Source organism: Spermophilus citellus, assembly GCF_964194105.1.
Source record: "Spermophilus citellus genome assembly, chromosome: 1".
Lineage (NCBI taxonomy): Eukaryota > Metazoa > Chordata > Mammalia > Rodentia > Sciuridae > Spermophilus > Spermophilus citellus.
The window spans coordinates 224,822,660-224,841,231 of NC_138182.1; the positions used below are offsets into that span (position 1 = coordinate 224,822,660).

The 18,572-nt window shown below is 37.7% G+C and overlaps 1 protein-coding gene across 2 annotated transcripts in view; it reads left to right on the plus strand.

Annotated features, from left to right (window-relative positions):
• Window positions 1–236: 236 nt before the first annotated feature.
• TBCA (tubulin folding cofactor A) overlaps window positions 237–18,572 on the plus strand; it is an 85,295-nt gene continuing 66,959 nt past the window's right edge. Inside the window, exon 1 of one of the 2 annotated variants that reach the window (XR_014020087.1) lies at window positions 237–525. Coding sequence is in view for 1 of the 2 variants with exons in the window: in XM_081277863.1 (XP_081133989.1) it covers window positions 371–525 (155 nt within the window). In the remaining variant the exon portion in view is untranslated. The remainder of the gene's footprint in view (window positions 526–18,572) is intronic. The other variant, XM_081277863.1, reaches the window with a different exon arrangement.

Below are 18,572 nucleotides of genomic sequence, written 5' to 3' on the forward strand. Positions count from 1 at the left end.
TTGGCCCCATTTGACATCAGAGAATGAAATCGAAAGTATCCTTAATAGTTTTTAGGTTTCTCTATTAAGCAGATAACAGTGCAAAGCAACATCCCGGACAAAACCAATTTCTCCGGGGGACAGACCAAAGTTTCTCACAAAGGCCAGGCTGAAAAAGTGTAACTTTTGTCTAAACTCAGAGGTCTGTCCAAGCGCTAAAAGGAAGGCTTTCCGAGAGAGGGGAGTGCGGGTTCCACGAGGAGGTAAAGGGTGGCGGTAGGGACAGTGCGCGCAGCGCGACGCCAACCAGGTGCTCGAGGTTCTGGCGCAAGCCCGACAGGTGTGGCCGGGCTACCCGGATGCCGGGCCTCCGGGCCGCGCCGACCTGCGCATGCGTGCGGGGCCTACGGCAACAAAACCGCCTCCCCTGCGCCATCGCCCTCCACTGTTACTCAGGATCTCCGCCCCTCCTTCCTACAGCGCTCAAGGGACCATGGCCGATCCTCGCGTGAGGCAGATCAAGATCAAGACCGGCGTAGTGAAGCGGTAAGGAGCCGCGAGCGGCGCAGCCGCCTGCGCCTCCTCTTACTCGCCTCACGGCGGCTCGAGCGCAGGCCCGAGACCAGCGCCGGGCTCTAGGCCTCAGCTGGGCTCGCCGGCGGGCGGGGACCGACGGGGACTGAGCGGGGTGCGCCGAAGCTGGAGCCCGCGGACCGCGGCACTCCCCTTTCCTTGCAGCTCCTCTGCAAAGCCGTCCGGGTGGCGGCGGGGGTCGGCCGCGGCCCCGCCCCTCGGCGCCGGGTCTGGGTGGAGGGCCGCGGCCTGGAGCGGGAGGGTGGACTGGGCCTTGGTCCGCAACCTCTGTGCGCCCGCGCCCAGCGGCTCCCTGCTAGTGGGAAAGCGGACCCTGTCGATTTCTGGTCCTCACGTGGACTCGAAAGCAGATTCTGAAGTTTATAGGCACGCCGAAAGCCAGGGCCTCATTATAAAGAGACCGTGGCGGAGCCTTCTAACATGGCTGGCGTGACTCGCAGACTTTGAGAACTGGGGCATGAATGGCCAGCATACCCTGCAAACTTATATGGCCTACCTGTCTCCTTTCGGCTCTCCCAGAGGTTACCCTGGAGCTTGTGGGATGCAGGTTAAGTCACTCTCATGGGTAGGGCAGTCTTGTAATTTATTCTAATCCCTACTGCTGGTAGACACTTCAGTGCTTATTAAACTTTTATTGTTCAGTTTCAAGAAGATCAAACTGATTATTACAAAAGAAAAGATAAACAGCCTCTGTGGGAGTAGGTTATTTGATGATAGCCACCTGGTTTCTTCCTGTTACCCCACCTTTCCTCTGTTTACTGATATTTCCATCAGATTAGGACAAGGCAGAAGAGAATAAGTTCACTTTCTAAGATATTGTCTCTCAGTTTTAGCATATCATCACACACCTGGAAACTTTCCTTATTACTAAGACAATAAGGTGATAGTGTGAACGGTTTAAATGCTTTCCCTTTTCGGAAAAGAGACCACTTGGGTTCAGATTTTGATTCTGCCCTTTATTGTGTGCTCTGGAATATATTACTTTGCACTACGCTTCTCTTACCTCGTTTGTAAAATAGGTACCCATGTCATGCAGTGGTTGCAAGAAATGTCTGCTATACTGTTTAATTCAGTGTGTGAAAAATAGCTAGTGGCTAGTAAATGTTAATGAATATACTCTATTCCTATCTTATAGATGAGAAACTGAGGTTTAATGAAGTTTTAAAAAAGAAACCAAACTTGTCCAAAGTCACACTGCAAGTTAGTAGTAAAGCAAATAAATGAAACAAGATTTCTGATTACAGCTTTCTACTTTAAGCTATTATGCCTTAATGAAGAGTATTAAAAGTTGTGATAATAGGAGGAAATTTGAGATGTATATATGAAAATATAAGTACTTCACACCATCACCTCACCCAGAGTTCTGCTCTTTAGACTGGTTATGTCCTTTTAGTATATCTGGCAGAAGTACCAGGGTAATTGGAGAATTCTTTGGATTGGAAATCATGAGAAATGGCTTGTAATGGTGGTTTCCCATTAATTTCCTATATGACCTTGACATTTCTCATCCTAAGGATTTATCTATAAAAGTATTCAGTTCAAGTAGTTTATATATATATTTTCTAAAGAAAACACATTTAGATAATGATGAATTCTCAAGGACTTATATAAACTGTTTGGAAACAGTTTTCTTTTCAGTTTATTTTCAATAATAGAACATTATCAAACTTTACTTTTGGCATACTTTGTACTTCAATAAATTTATCATTTTTTGTGAAACCCTTTCATAATTTGCCATAATCTCAAATTGCTTATAAATTAATGGAAATGTCTATCACACATTTATTTCATGTTTTTTCTGGTGACATTTTGATGTAGTCCCTTATGTACTATAAAATGTGATTAATTTTTTTTCTAAACATAAAATTTCTGTTTTAGTTCTATGTTACTCATTTTGCCACTTAGATGGTTAGATCAGAACAATTTGAATCCATAAATATTATTACTCTTATTTTTCTCCTGAAAATTATTTTACTATGGCTTTTTCCATCTTCTGCCTTAGCATCCTGTTTTTAAAAACCTACATTTTATATCACTGGAGAAAAAAAAATAGATGAGGCAGATTTGACAATTTACTAATAATTCTTGGGACTTCTTTATATTCTTCAGTACATATACTTAATATTTTCCATAATCAAAGGTGTTTTGAAAGTATGCTTTCCCCCCCTTCCTCCAAATCTAGTTTCAAAGACTTTTTGATATTAGTTTCACAATTCAGACATGTTCTTACCAAAGTGATTCTGCTCTTTAGTTTTTAAAGCAATGTTCTAAAAACTAGCTTTTGTTCTCAGTACCCTTTTTTGCTCAACTATTCCTTTACTGTGGTCTCATTTCTCTTCAGAAGTTACAACTTTTATTGTTAGAAGAAATTTGAAGTCATCAATTATATCCCCTAGTTCCTTTAGTTTTATCTTCAGAAGTTGAGAGCCACTGGAAATTAAAATTTAGAGGGCTGGGAATGTAGTTCAGTGTTAGAGTGCTTACCTTGCATGTGTGAGAGGTTAGGTTCAATCCCTAGGACAGCCAAAAAGAGAAAGAAAGTGGGAAAAAAATCAAGTATTTGTGCTAGAGTTCAGTTGAGTAGGTCATAGGAGAAAGAGTTGGTTCTTAGAGTTTAGTGTCTAACCCAGTCTGTTAGAACAGGACAGGTGGGTTGAGTGTGAGGAGATAACCCAATGAATGAATGAGTGAATGAATGAATAAAATAGTGGTGGTGGTGGTGGTGTTTGCCATCAAGGAGATAGAAAGATGAGTAATAGAGTCCATGTTAGAAAGGAAAGTAGAAATAGTATTTTAGGTAAAAGTTAGAAAAATTGGTTGAAGCCTCACAGTGCCCTGGTCCTCGAGAAATTTTGTTACCTTTTACAGTAAAAAGGCAAAGGATCTGATCTCTGGAAATGAGTTTCAAGACAGAGATTAGGGGGCTGGGGATGTGGCTCAAGCAGTAGCGCGCTCGCCTGGCATGCGTGCGGCCTGGGTTCGATCCTCAGCACCACATACCAACAAAGATGTTGTGTCTGCCGAGAACTAAAAAATAAATATTAAAAATTCTCTCTCTCTCTCTCTCTCTCTCTCTCTCTCTCTCTCTCCCCTCTCTCATTCTCTCTTTAAAAAAAAAAAAAAGACAGAGATTAGGTCACTAGTAATAAGGAAAAAGTCTCATTTTCTTATGAGTAACTTATGAGAGGAGAGTTGAATAGCAATGAGACTGGCCTGATGCTGAGTGTCTGGCCCACAGAGCTCCTAAGTATTCTCCCAGCAGCAGGATTCTTTTTTTGAGGGCTAATTCTGACTGTAAAATCAGATATGTGCACTATAGTCCCAATGGGGAATTATACAAAGTTTCTTTGAGCAGTAACTTTTGTTAACATATAACTCATGGGTACAAATCGAGCATCTCTAATTGAAAATTTTGAAATTCTCTGAAATCCAAAACATTTTGAGTGCCAACATGACACTCAAAAAGTGTTGGATTTTGGAGCATTTTTTGGTTTCTGAGTTAGGAAAGCTCAACTGGTAAAGTCTGTGGAAATATTCCAAAAATCTGAAAAAAACTCTAAAATCTGAAACTTGATTTTTTGTTTTTGATAATATCTAGGTGACATCAGTTGTCCTAATTTTCTTGGAACTGAGGGGGTTTTTCCAAGATGTGAAACATTAAGTTCTAAAGTTGGAAAAGTCCCAGGCAAACCAGGATGATTGTCTACTTCTTTTGTAACTAGCTCACATGGTTCTGTTTTTTGGGTGCTTTGATTTGTATGGAGGCTATTTGTTGGTAGTACAACTGTGAGTTGTGCATTGGGCCATACTTAAAATTTAAATGTAGCTGAGTGCACATGTCTATAATCCCAGCAACTTGGGAGACTGAGGCAGGAGGATCAAAAGTTCAAGGCAGCCTCAGTAACTTAGTGAGACCTGTCTCAAAATTTAAAAGGGGGCTGAGGATGTGGCTCAGCTGGTAAGCACCCCTGGGTTCAGTCCCTGGTATCAATCAATCAAAAACTGAAAAACCTTAAATGTGTGGTATAAATATGAATTATCACCAGAATAGCCTTTTCTGTAGTAATGATTTAGAAAGTAATGTCACTGAGATGGAAGAAAATAAGGAATTGACGTTTCCTATCTGTTGTTTTAAGCCAAAAAAGAATTGATGTTTTCTAAATGTTGATGTGGTATTATAGCTAAATGACTTATGTTCACCATAGGTTTTCAAGTAGGATTTGTGTTTGTGAAAGAAGTTTAGTTTGTTATTAGCTTGTGGTAAATTCAAGAAATTCTTCTGCAAGGGGAAAAAAAAAAACCTGCTTTCATCCATTTAACATAAATGGTTGCTTAATAACTTTTTATAAAAGCTAACTTACTCTGAATAAAGCCTGCTGTACTAGCCCACTACAGGATGAATTGATTAAAAATACTTTCTTATATATATCTTTTTATAGTTATTTTATATTGGTAATGGTTTAAAATCCAATGTGAACAAAGAATGTTAGGGCATTGGAAATAGCATTGACATTGGCCCATAGTTTTCCTCTGATTAAATGAAAGTGACACCAGTAGATTAGAGTGAGACTAGGACAATTCACACTGCAATTGTGTTAGTTTAACTTTAACAATCTTTTAACACTCTTGTTTAAATGTAGCTGACATACCATAATTACAAATCTACAAGCCTTGATTATAGAATTTTACATCATGAACCTGTGGGGAAATTGTATTGATTTTTTTTTTTTTTTTTTTTTAATAAAGCAAGCCCTGTTCCCAAACTGTGGCATCTTCCCAAGTTTGTTTATACCTACACTTCTGGTATAGAACTGTATATGGCTTATATACACAAACATACACGCACGTACATACACACTACACTGTAGGAGGAATTAAAATCAACATAAAAGATATATAATATCTCCAATATTAGTTCAGTATGTATTATACTGACATATAAAGTGAAAAATGTAAATGACACCTATACTAGGTAAACCTAAATTTATTTCCCCTTAGCTTTAGCTGTTTATTTACTTCCTGTATTTAAAGTAGCGATGGATAGGGTGCAGTGGTGCAGACCTGTAACCTCAGAAGTCAAGAGACTGAGGCAGGAGATTCACAAGTTATAGGCTAATCTCAGCAACTTAGTGAGACCCGGTCTCTAGATAGATAGATAGCAAGGACTGGGGATATAGCTGAGAGGTAGAGCACTCCTGGGTTCAAGCCCCACTACCAAAAAAAAAAAAAAAAGGTGGGTGGAAATATGGTAAACAATATAAGAAAAAGTTAAGGACATTGCTTTATAATTTATTTCCCAAAGCTTTTCTAATTATATCTTTTCTTGTACTCCTACCCCTTTATTTTGAATTAGAGTACATTCAGCCAGAATGACCAACTTCTTAGCTTGCTCTTTTTGAAATTTCTGTAATGTATCCAGTTCCAAAGTGGTGGTCAGAGGTAGTATCACAGTGAGTAGCAGATGATCAGCTCTTTACTACATTGTACCAATTACTTGGCAAGCATTGACTCTCAAGAGCTATACCAAGAGGCAATCAGATGTCTCTTCTAGCTGGAAAGGGAGAAAACTAAAGCTCTCATGATTAAGCATAGAATCAAGATCCACGACCAAGCAATATGTTTTCTTGTTTAGAATGTAGAATTTATTTATTTATTTATTTTAAAGACAGAGAGAGGGAGGGAGGGAGAGAGAGAGAGAATTTTTTTTTAAATTTATTTTTTAGTTTTCGGCGGACACAACATCTTTGTTTGTATGTGGTGCTGAGGATCGAACCCAGGCCGCACGCATGCCAGGCGAGCGCGCTACCTCTGAATTTAAACTAGAATGACTAGCAATGACTCTTGGGTAATATGAAACATGGAAGCAGAGAATTTTGAATTTTTTGGTTCTAACAAGATAAAAAAATCACTCTAATACTTTGTTATTGGTAAGTAAAGTATTTCACATATACATTTTCCCATTAGCTGAGACATCTCTAAAAGTGCTAAAATTAATTCTTAAGGCACATTTATGGGAAAAAAATTCCCCAAATATATACTTGTTTGACCAAATTACTCTGAACTTTTCTGTAAGTCAGGTTTTTTCCTTCTATAATTAGGAAGAATAGCACTACAAACTTTTTTTTAGTTGTACATGGACACAGTACCTTTATTTTGTTTGTTTATGTGGTGTTGAATCTAGTGCCTCACATGTGTTAGGCAAGTACTCTACCACTGAGCCACAACTCCAGCCCACTAAAAACTTTTTAGAAAACTGTTTTTAAAACAGGTGAACAAAGATTTATTGGTTCATGAAAGGCCTTCTTTTGTTTGTTATTTGACTGGGTTTGTTACATAGTTTTATTTAAATGGTGCTAAGGATGGAACCCAAGGCTTTGTGTATGCTGGGCAAGTGCTCAACCACTGAGCTACTTTTAAGTAATATACTAATAACAGGAACCCCATCACCTATCTTAAAATCTAAAATAATGATAATAGCTTACCTAATGCTTTCCTAATTTTGTGCTACTTCCTCCATCTGAGGTAACTACTGTTTTAATCTTTTATTTACTATTATCTTGCTTTTTGGTTTTTAATAGTAAATCCTACCATTTCTTTACTATTAAAACATATGTTATTAGTTTTAGTTACTTTTTTACTACATAAGAAGGGCATCTTTTGGGATTTATTATTTTTCACTCAATGTTATGTTAGTAAAATTCAGGCATATTTTTGCATGTAGATACAATATATGTGTTTTGACTATTGTACAATATTCTGTCGTGTGATAATGCTACAATTTATCCATTCATTTGTTGAAGAGCATTTGGATTGTTCTAGTTATTAACTGTGTTTCTGTATTCAATTTTATTCATGTCTTTGGTAATGATATGCAATAAACTATGGAATGTTTCATTGTGTTAGTCAGCTTTCCTTCACTGTCATGAAATTTCTGGAAAAAAATCAACTTAGAGGAGGAAAGATTTATTTTGACTCATGGTTTTCAGTTCATAGTCATTTGATTATTGAATTTGGGCCTGTGGTGAGGTAGAAAGAACATCATGGTGAGTAGCACATGGCAAAGCAAAGCTGCTGACCTCATTGCTGGGAGGGAGGGGTGGTGAGACGGAGGCAGGGATGGTGAGATGAATGCAAGGGTACAACCTCAGTGACCCACTCCTTCATCTAGGCCCCATCTGAAATTTCTACCACCTCCCAAATAGTGCAATCTTCTAGGGACTAAGCCTTCAACGCATAAGTAGTCTTTGGTGGACATTTAATATCCAAACCATGTTGTTCACTTTATAAGGTAATGCTGTTTGAATCAGTTTGGATTGCTCTAACAAAGTGCCATTGTGAATTAAAACAAAATAAATTTATTTCTCATGATTCTGGGACCTGGAAGTCTTGAGATCAGGGTGCCAAAATGTTGGGTTCTGGTGCAGACCTGTTCAGGTTGCAGATTGCTGTCTTCTTTTATCCTCACTTGGTAGAAAGAGGTCTAGAGAGTTCTCTGGGATCTCTTTCATAAAGGCACTAGTTTCATTCACAAGAGCACTGTCCTCATGACCTTACACCTTACCAAAGACCCCACATCTTGATACTGTGAATTGGTGGTGGGAGGACACACAAACATTCAGTCCATAACAGTACCAAACTATTTTCCAAAGGGGTTATTTCATTTTACATTCTCAACTACATGCATCAGAGTTTCTTTTATTATCTACATCTTTTATAATGTTTGATATACTTCTTAATTTTACTCTAATACTGTTTTTGCTTAATTTCCATCTTTGGAAAAATTATTTTGATTGTCTTTTTAAACAAGCATCCCTAAAGATAAAGAACAAAAGGAAAAAGATGTGCGACTCTAGCCCTATCTTAGTCATATCCTTCTCTCCTGTGTAAAACGGTGTATATACCTTAGACAACCAGGGAGTTTTACTTGGTAGAAAGGGCAATCTCTGGAAAAGACAACCCTACCCATTTCCAGGATTATGCATTCAGTCAAGATATGGTGGGTGGGAAGGCAGGGATGAGGGAGACCTCTAGATGGAGCTCTAGATGCTGGGTCCTGAAAACTCTCCTGGCACTGGGTTGGTTAGGATCTGAGGCCAAAGAAGGTCAACAATATCACTTTTTAAATGGTTCTTTTCCTTATTGTTAATTCTAATTTATGATACCTTAATTTCATAAGTTTGTCATAGTGTTTCTAGAGCAAGATTGAATTCTTTATTGATAATGTTATGATTTTTTTAAACCTAATAACATATGGTTTTGTAATTGTCATTACTATACGTTTAAAATCTGGCAGCCATATATACCTTTAATCTTTACTTGTCTCCAGTACCACTACCACAATCAAGAACAAGTTGTTAATTGTCATTTATTTATATCCATTTTAGCTATACAGTTAGAATTAGGAAATGCATAGGTCTCAAAATTGATATTTAGCTGGGTATAGTGGTGCATGCTTTTAATCCAGCTACTGGGGAGACTGAGGTAAGGGAATGGCAAATTTGAGCCAACCTGGGCAACATAGTAAGACCCTGTCTCAAAATAAAAAAAAATATAAAGGACTATGGGTGTGGCTCAGTGGTAAAATGCCCCCCTCCCCCATTAAATCCCCAGTACTGCAAAAAAAAGAAAAGATAATTTCATGTTGTTGTTGTTTTTTTTTTTTTTAAAAACATTCCAGCATTTCAAGTAGTGGGTTAAATAGAAGTGATCTCAAGAGCTAACTTTGGCTTTTATTTGTTTGTAAAAACAATATTCTGTTCTAGTAATTTTCTTTCTTTCTTTCTCTTTTTTTTTTTTTTTTTTTTTTTTTTTGGAGAAAGGTTGGTTTCAAACTTCTGAGCTCAAGTGATCCTCCTGTTTTGGCCTTCCAACTATGTGGCCCTACAGGCATGTGTTCCATACCCAACTAATTTTTTATCTTTTAAATGAGCAGTTGTATTTAATATTTTGTGATGACTCTGTCTTCATTGCATATATATCTTCTAAGTGAACTCTTTGGCTGCCTCTTCAATATTTTTTTCTTTTGATATCTATTTGTATTTTCATTCTAGTATCTACTGTTCTTCCCAACATATATAGTTTGTATTCTTTGAAGGAAATTCCCTCACCCTTGGCTTTAGGACTGGGCCTCTGACTTTAAAAGCTATACTCCATTTCTTTGGTCATAGAAATTGACACTGGATGGCCATGTGATTTAAGCAGACTTCAATAGGGTGAATTTCTAAACCTTTTCTTACAATTCTGGGCAGAGGTACTTTCTCCATTTTAACAGATTGTGGCTGGTAGAATTGTTTTAGCACAAGGACATCTGGTATTTTGTATTGTAGATCACAGAATGAAGAGATAAAAAAGAAACTTCTTGATGATATTCTTGAACTGATGGATCAGCCAACACTGAAGTCAGGTTTTCCCGAGATTTTAGTTGTATAAGACAGACAACAAAAGAAAAACAACAATCACAATTTAAAAAAACAAAACAAAACACCTCCAAAGTGATTAAATTCCTTGAATTGAAACAGTTACTTGTAGTAGAGTATTAATTGATATAATTACTATAATCCCTAATTTATATAGACCTGTGTGTGATACAAGGAGTAATTTTCTTGACTGATCTTACTGGGGGTTTACTTCCTTCCCTCCTGTGTGTGTGTGTGTGTGTGTGTGTGTGTGTGTGTGTCTGTCTGTCTGTCTCTCTGTGTTTAATATTTTTTTTAGTTGTAGATGGACATGCTACCTTTATTTTATTTGTAATTTTATTTATATGTGGTGCTAAGGATTGAACCCAGTGCTTCACACTTAACTAGGGGCAAGCACTCTATCACTGAGCTACAACCCTAGACTCTTTCTCTTTCTTTAAAAAAAATTAAATTCTGCTGTGCTTTAAGCTTAGCTTTGGTCCTTGAGTTTCCCTCTGATTCAGTGTCCTGTTGAGATCTGATCCTCTGTATCAGAAGTAGGGAAAAGATATAAATGTTATTTTTCCTCAGCCCTCCCCCTCACCTCCTAATTCTTATACCCAGTTCAGTGCTGTTCTCCAATTAGGGGAAATGAAAAGGGAGAAGAGGAGGAAAGGGCAGGCAAACCTGTCTTGCTTTGGAATCCCAACCTTTTATTCTCACAAACACTATCCTTGCTTCTCTTCCAATCACCTTGCCTTCTAGGAGTTAGAAGAGTCACCACTTAATACAAGGACTACAGTAATTAGGAGGTGTTCTTTGCATCAAAGTTCAAATTCAGCATTTTTTTCCTTATTAGAAGCATAGTTATTTTAGATAGTTATACAATATTCTGAGAACAGTGGCTCAATAGCTTATTAGGAAGTATATTAAATAGGATTAAATAGGCTCTTGAGCGACAGTTTATGAAGCTTAATGAGAGGTATAACAATTTTCCTATGGAAAAAATGCCTACTGAAATCTCTGAAAATCTCTTTATAGTAAAGATCTTTGTAGTATAACTGAGTCCTTAATTGGAGAATGCTTGAACTATATTATATAATAACTTGGTATCTTGTTTACTTTAAATTTTTTTCCATCTCTTAGTTCAATGAGATATTGTCAGCCATTAATGTGCCTCTTATTATTCCTTCTTCTGATAGCTTCTGCTTACATCTATCACTACTCCTTTTTCTGTGCTGCTTATTTGGGGGAACCTGGACTGTTTTAACTTCTGGATATAAAAATTGAGGTTGTGAGAGGTCTGCCTTCTAATTATTGCTTTACTTGGACTAGACTCTTCAAGCCGACATCAGATTATACATTAGTGTCCACTAGGATATAAGCTCCATGAGCTCAAAGACACATCACCAGAGGCCTGGCACAAAAAAGACATTGGTATAATTTGTAAAATGAATTAATTTATTCACTCTGACATTTGAAGTTCCTTGAGGACAGAAATGGTGTCTTATTCTTCATGTCTCTTTAATTTAGCATATTTTGAAATACTTTTGAACAATATTTTGAATAGATAATATGTACATATGGCACAATTCAAAAGGTGTAAAAAGATACATGGTGAAACGTGAGTCTTATGACTCTGTCCACTCTCCTCCCAGCTTTCCCTTTCTGGAGCCAACATCATTATTCTTTTTTTTTTTTCCTCTTTGTGTGAGTCCTTCCACAGATATTTTGTGCATGCACAAGTATTTACATTTATATCTTTAAGAGCAAGTGGTAATTGCTCTGTAGACATTGTTTTGCACATCCTTTTTTTTTCATTTAGCATTTAGAACATTCAACAGCATAGCCTCATTCCTTTGAATGGCTACCAAGTATTTTATATGGATATACCACATTTTTTAAAAAAGCCATTTTCTATTTCAGTATTTTGCTGCTTTGAAAAATGCTGCAGTGAATGTCCTTATATGTGTGTAGCTTTATTAACATGCAGGTTTATCTGTAGAATAAATTCATAAAAGTGTAATTTCTGGCTCAAAGGGTATATGTGTATATATGTGAGAGATATTGACAAATGGCCCTTCAAAGAGTTATTTTTATAATTCTAATAATAAAGAATTTTGTTAAAATGCAGTTTAATAAGTGGAAAGAATTAAACTATAAAACAACATAAGAAATACCTAAGTATGTTTAGTTTTTAAAGGAAAGTACTTTCTATATAATTAAAAATTACAAGAACAGTTTAGAAGAACAGTTTAGGCCTGTAGATATCTAAACTGCTTAAATTGAATTCACTTCTGAATCTTTTCTTTTTGAAGCTAAGTTGTGGAGCCGATGAGGTACCCTTTAGAGATTCTTATGTAATTTCATATTCTCTGTTTGTTCCTCTCTACCCTATAAATAGACAAAAGAGGGAGGTAATTATTTTTCTTACAATTATGTAGCTAGTTATTTGTGAAGCCAGAATTGGGAAACTTTCTACCTTACTAATCATACTGTGTCTACAGATATGGATTCCTCAGGATGACTTTTCTGTTATAAATTCTTATTTTCTTTTAAGTCTTAGATTTTATTCCAAGTTTGGTTCTTGGAACTTAGTGCAGTAAACTTTGACCCTGAGGTGGGTCCCCCCCCCCCCTTCTGCGCCGTTTGATCATTTGAATTTCAGTTTTTAAACAGTAAGCTTTTGATATCCAAGATTAACCATTGGTTTTTCTTGAAACTAAGTCAGTTTAATAAAGAGTTTTGCATTTGTAATATTATTTAGGAGGATTTACATGTGAGTTGCCTTAGCTTCTGAGGAAATTAATCTTGATTTCTCCCCTTTAGGGAAATTTTGGAGAGTACTTTACATATTATTAAAATTACAAGATAAGCCAGGTGTGGTGTTGCACCTGTAATTGCAGCCACTAGGGAACCTGAGGCAGGAGGATCACTTGAGCCAGAAGTTCAAGACCGTCTGGGCAATATAGTGAGACCCTGTTTCAAAACAAACACACATATATTAAAACAAATTAGGCATACAGGTATGCTGAACAATTTAAATTATTTCTCAATATAGTTTTTGCTGAGGGCCATTGCCAAGTAGGAATGACGCATCAAAATTTCCTTGTTAGCGTACCCCATGTTAAATGGATTTCGCTGTTGACATTGCATGTAAGGTGACCTTGCTCAAGGACCAAGGCGGATCCGGGTTTAGAGCTGATCAGGTTTGAGGAAGTATCCCGGTCCTTGGGTTTAGGGCGTTCCCAGTTTAAGACAATAGGGGTTTTAGGGAAGTTGGAGGTTGAAGATTATTGCTGCCAGGATTAGGGTGTTCCTGCTGCTTGTTCCTGTTGAGTTCTCGTGAGATTCAAATGGGTTTTTGGAAAAAAGCCTCGTGGAGTAGGTGAATGGGGCGGAGGAGAACTGGGATTTCCCCAGAACGTGTGTGTAGAGGCCGGTGTGAGTTCGGGAATAAAGATTGCTGTTTGAATCTACAAGGTGTGTGGTGGCTCGTGATCTTGTGCCCAGCCAAGACATTGGCATTTGGTGGCCCGTATGGGGAATGTCAGAAACTTGGAGGTAAGTGAAATTCCTCGCCCCTGAGGGAAGGCGAGAGAATGGGTGACCATTTCAAAAAACAATGTGTTCTTGTTTTGATTTATTTCGTTTTTGTTTCAAGCTGCCTGTCCCTAGAAATTTCTCAGGCAAACTGGGAAAAATGGATGGCTCAAGGTTTGAAGTTTGTCAGCCCGGAGAAAGAGAAAATTGATACAGCAAATATTTTTTCAGTTTTTGTTTCATTCAGTTGCGGTTTTGTTTTGTGTTATCTTATTGGGTTGTGTTATCTTTATAGAAGATTAGAAATTAGTAAAAAAGAAACCGAAAAGGTGTTAATTGTTAGAGATTCAGACCATGGAGAAAGACATTTTAGATCAAGCAAAAGAGAAGGTCTCTCGAGCTAGTCAGAGAGAGGAAGAAAATTTAAAGGAAAAGGGGTTATTAGGAAAAAGGCCACAACAAGAGGCTGTTACTAACTCCGTTTTATTACCAGAGGGTGTAATTCAACCAACAGCCCCACCGATGGAGACAGCTGAGTGGCCCTCAAACCCTGTAGTTGATAAGTGGGATCCTGAGACAGGACCTCAAAGATTAGCATGCCCTGTACTTGAACAGGTAGGAGGGCAGTGAATTCACCGTGCTTTAGATTTTAAAACAGTGAAGCAATTAAACGAGGCTGTAACAACCTATGGTCCTCAAGCTCCCTTCACGGTAAGCATGGTCGAGTCCATTACTAACTTGGACATGATGCCAGCAGATTGGGCTAGCATGTGTAAATCTGTGCTAAATGGAGGACAATATTTGTTATGGAAGGTTGCCAATGAGGAATTTTGCACGGAGACAGCTAGGCGAAATGCAGCAGCCGGTTACCCTCAAAGAAATCTAGATATGCTGTTAGGAAAAGGACCTTATGAGGGTCAACGGCAACAAATTGAATATGATCCTGCTATATATGCACAAATTGCTGCAGATGCAGTTAGGGCATGGAAGACTTTACAAGGACATGGAGATTTACAAGGTCAGCTATCTAAGGTAATACAGAGACCTAATGAACCTTACGCTGACTTTGTAGATAGGCTTATTCAAACAGCCGTCAAAATTTTTGGGGATACAGATCAAGCAATGCCATTAATAAAACAACTGGCTTATGACCAAGCAAATCGTTGCTGCAGAGAGGTTATTAGACCATGGAGACATGAAGACTTAAATACATATATTAAATTATGTAGAGATATTAATGAACAAGGGCAAGTCTTGGCAGCTGCAGTACAACAGGCTTTAGATGCCAGGCCAGAAACATGCTATAATTGTGAACAAACAGGACATTTTAAAAGGAGTTGCCCCATAAGAGGAGGTTTTAACAAAACATGAAATCAAAGGAATAGAATACCGGGTATTTGCCCACGATGCCGTAGAGGGAGACATTGGGCTAATGAATGCCGTTCTCAAACCACCATAGAAGGTACTCCCTTATCAAAAAACGGACAAGGATCAGGTATTTACCCACGATACCGTGGAGAAAGGCATCAGGCTTCATTGCCAAAAAACGGACTGGGGGGCCCAATGCTCCGGGGCCCACAACCACAAATATACGGGGCAGTGGAGGAACCCAGCAACACCATCAGGGTGGTGCCCAGGACACATTGTCCATTAAATCCCTCATCAGACAAACCCGAGGGAGCGCAGGGTTGGACATCTGCGCCTCTGCCAGAGCAGTACTAACTCCAGAGATGGGAGTTCATATCATTCCTACAGGAGTAAAAGGACCTCTTCCCCAAGGTACAGTAGGCTTATTATTGGGACGTAGTTCATCTACATTAAAAGGACTTATGATAAGTCCTAGGGTAATTGATCCCGATTATGTAAGTGAAATAAAAATTATAGCTAGTTCTCCAGGAGGTATATCAGTAATTTCACCTGGAGATAGAATAGCACAGTTGTTAATAATACCCAGCCTGCATAATAAGTTCTCTAGTTGTAATGTAGAAAGAGGTTCTAAGGGATTAGGCTCCACAGGTGTAGATTGGGCTATGTTGTCTTTAAATTTAGATTCTCGCCCGATGCTAAAACTAAATATTCAGGGTCATGAGTTTAATGGGCTGCTGGACAGAGGTGCTGACCTTAGCATCATCTCTCTTCAAGAATGGCCAAAACATTGGCCATTACAACAAGCCACTCAAACGCTTCGAGGCCTAGGAGTGGCAACAAATCCCCATAGAAGTGCTATGGTATTAGATTGGAAGGATCCTGAAGGATATGAAGGAACTATACAGCCATATGTATTAGATCATCTTCCCATAAATTTATGGGGACGAGATGTCCTAGATCAACTAGGTTTGATGTTAACAAATAACATCAATCCTAATGCGCCCACTACTAGGGCTAGACAAGGTGTTAGGAAAGAAAAAAGATTAGGAAAACAAGAACAAGGTATAGCAGCACCAATTCAATTAGATCAAGGAACAGACAGACATGGGTCGGATTTTCAGAAAGGGCCACTGAGACAATCAAAATTACTTGGAAATCAGAAAGACCAGTGTGGGTTCCTCAGTGGCCCCTGACTAAAGAAAAGATACAAGTAGCCCATGATCTGGTCAAACAACAATTAGCGGAAGGACATTTACAACCTTCTGTATCTCCCCATAATACTCCCATTTTTGTCATCAAAAAGAAATCGGGTAAATGGAGATTATTGCAAGATTTAAGAGCCATTAATAATGAGATGGTTATTATGGGACCTGCTCAATCAGGGATTCCTCAATTGTCTGCTTTACCAAAAACGTGGCATGTTTTAGCTATAGATATTAAAGATTGTTTTTTTCGATCCCAATTCATCCCGAGGATGGTCCACGTTTTGCATTTACTATCCCTGCATTAAATCATGAAGGTCCTGATGAGAGATATGTATGGAAAGTACTCCCTCAAGGGATGGCTAACAGTCCAACTATGTGTCAAATCTATGTTAATAAAGCAATCCAGCCACTTAGAAATCAAAATCCTGAACTAAAAATATTTCACTATATGGATGATGTATTATTAGCACATAAAGATAAAAACATATTGCTGGAATGTTATGCCACACTTACGAACTTGTTAAAAATTATAATCTAGAGATAGGAATAGATAAAGTACAATTAAATTTTCCAATTAATTATTTAAGAGTTCTATTATCCTCAACCATGGTCCGTCCACCAAAAATTCAAATACGAGTAGATCAACTCAAATCACTTAACGATTTTCAAAAGTTATTGGGAGACATAAATTGGATAAGGCCTTATCTAGGCATACCAACAGGAGAGTTGGGACCTTTATTTGATATTCTAAAAGGTCCATCAGATGCAAATTCACCCCGAATGTTAACTCCTAAAGCTAGAAAGGCATTAAAAATTATTGAAACATATATGGAAAATATGCATCTAGATAGAATTGATATAAGTTTGCCTTTATTATTTATTGTACTACCAACAAAAAATATTCCTACAGGAGTATTTTGGCAAGAAGGTCCATTATTGTGGATACATTTATCTTATTCTCCTAACACTATTCTTACTAGGTATCCTGAGGCTGTAGGACAATTAATACTCAAAGGAATAAGAGCAGCAAAGGGAGTGTTTGGAATTTCTCCCAATAAAATTATTACTCCATATACTATGGATCAAATTGATGAGTTAGCTAATGAGTTAAATACTTGGGCCATAATCATGTGTAAATGTAATGTTTCATTTGATAATCATTTACCATCAAATCCTTTGTTGTCTTTTTGGTCTAAGCCTCCTGTAGTTTTTCCTAAAATGACAAGGAAAACACCTATCATGAATGCTCCAAATATATTCACTGATGGGTCTAATAATGGTACAGCAGCAGTAGTTACCCGTGATCAAACTTTTACATTTTTAGTACCCAAACAATCAGCTCAAAAGGTAGAGCTTAATGCAGTTTTACAAGCTTTTGTGATGTTCAAAGATTCTGTATTTAATTTATTTTCTGATAGTCAGTATATAGTTAATGCTATAATATCCCTTGAAGATGCTGGTAGGATTTCCCCTTCCTCTACTGTTTTCTCTTTGTTTTCCACTATACAAAGTCTAATCTGGGACAGAAAAGATCCATTCTTTATAGGACATATTAGGGCACATACAGGATTGCCTGGAGCCCTCAGTTTGGGCAATGATTTAGCAGATAAAACTACACGACGTACATATTTTCTCTACACTAGAAGAAGCTACAAATTTTCATAAAAGGTTTCATGTTAATGCTAATACTTTACAAAAGCGTTTTAAAATAACTAAGGAACAAGCCAGGCATATAATAAAACAATATCAAAATTGTGACCTTTTTACCACAAGTTAATCTTGGAGTCAATCCTAGAGGACTGATACCTAACCATATTTGGCAGATGGACGTCACACATTTGCCAGAATTTGGAAAATTAAAATATTTACATGTTACAGTTGATACTTCTTCTGGATTTTTGATGGGCTCCCTTCGTGCCGGAGAAAAAACTAAAGATGTTATAGCTCATTGCTTACAAAATTTTGCCACTGTGGGTGTTCCTAAACAGTTAAAAACTGATAACGGTCCTGGTTATACTTCTACCTCTTTTAAACAATTTTGCTCATCATTTGGTATTACTCATATAACAGGAATCCCATACAATCCACAGGGACAAGGCATAGTTGAAAGAGCTCATCAAACTATTAAAACGTACCTATTAAAGCAAAAAGAGGGAATTGGAAAGGGGTATATATCCCCCAAAGATAAACTTAAAATAACCCTTTTTACTCTAAACTTTCTAAATTTGGATTCATCAGGACTTAGTGCTGCGGAAAGACATATGTATCCGAAAAATGTACATAAGCCTAAGGTACTTTGGAAAGATATTCTAACGGGACAATGGAAACGTCCTGATCCAGTTATTGTCTGGAGTCGGGGCTCTGTCTGTGTTTTTCCACAGGGAGAACAGCAGCCGATTTGGATTCCAGAGAGATTAGCTAAAGCAATTTCTACAGAAAAAGAAGATGATTTGACTCAAATCCATAACAGCTGATATCCAGAGCTCCA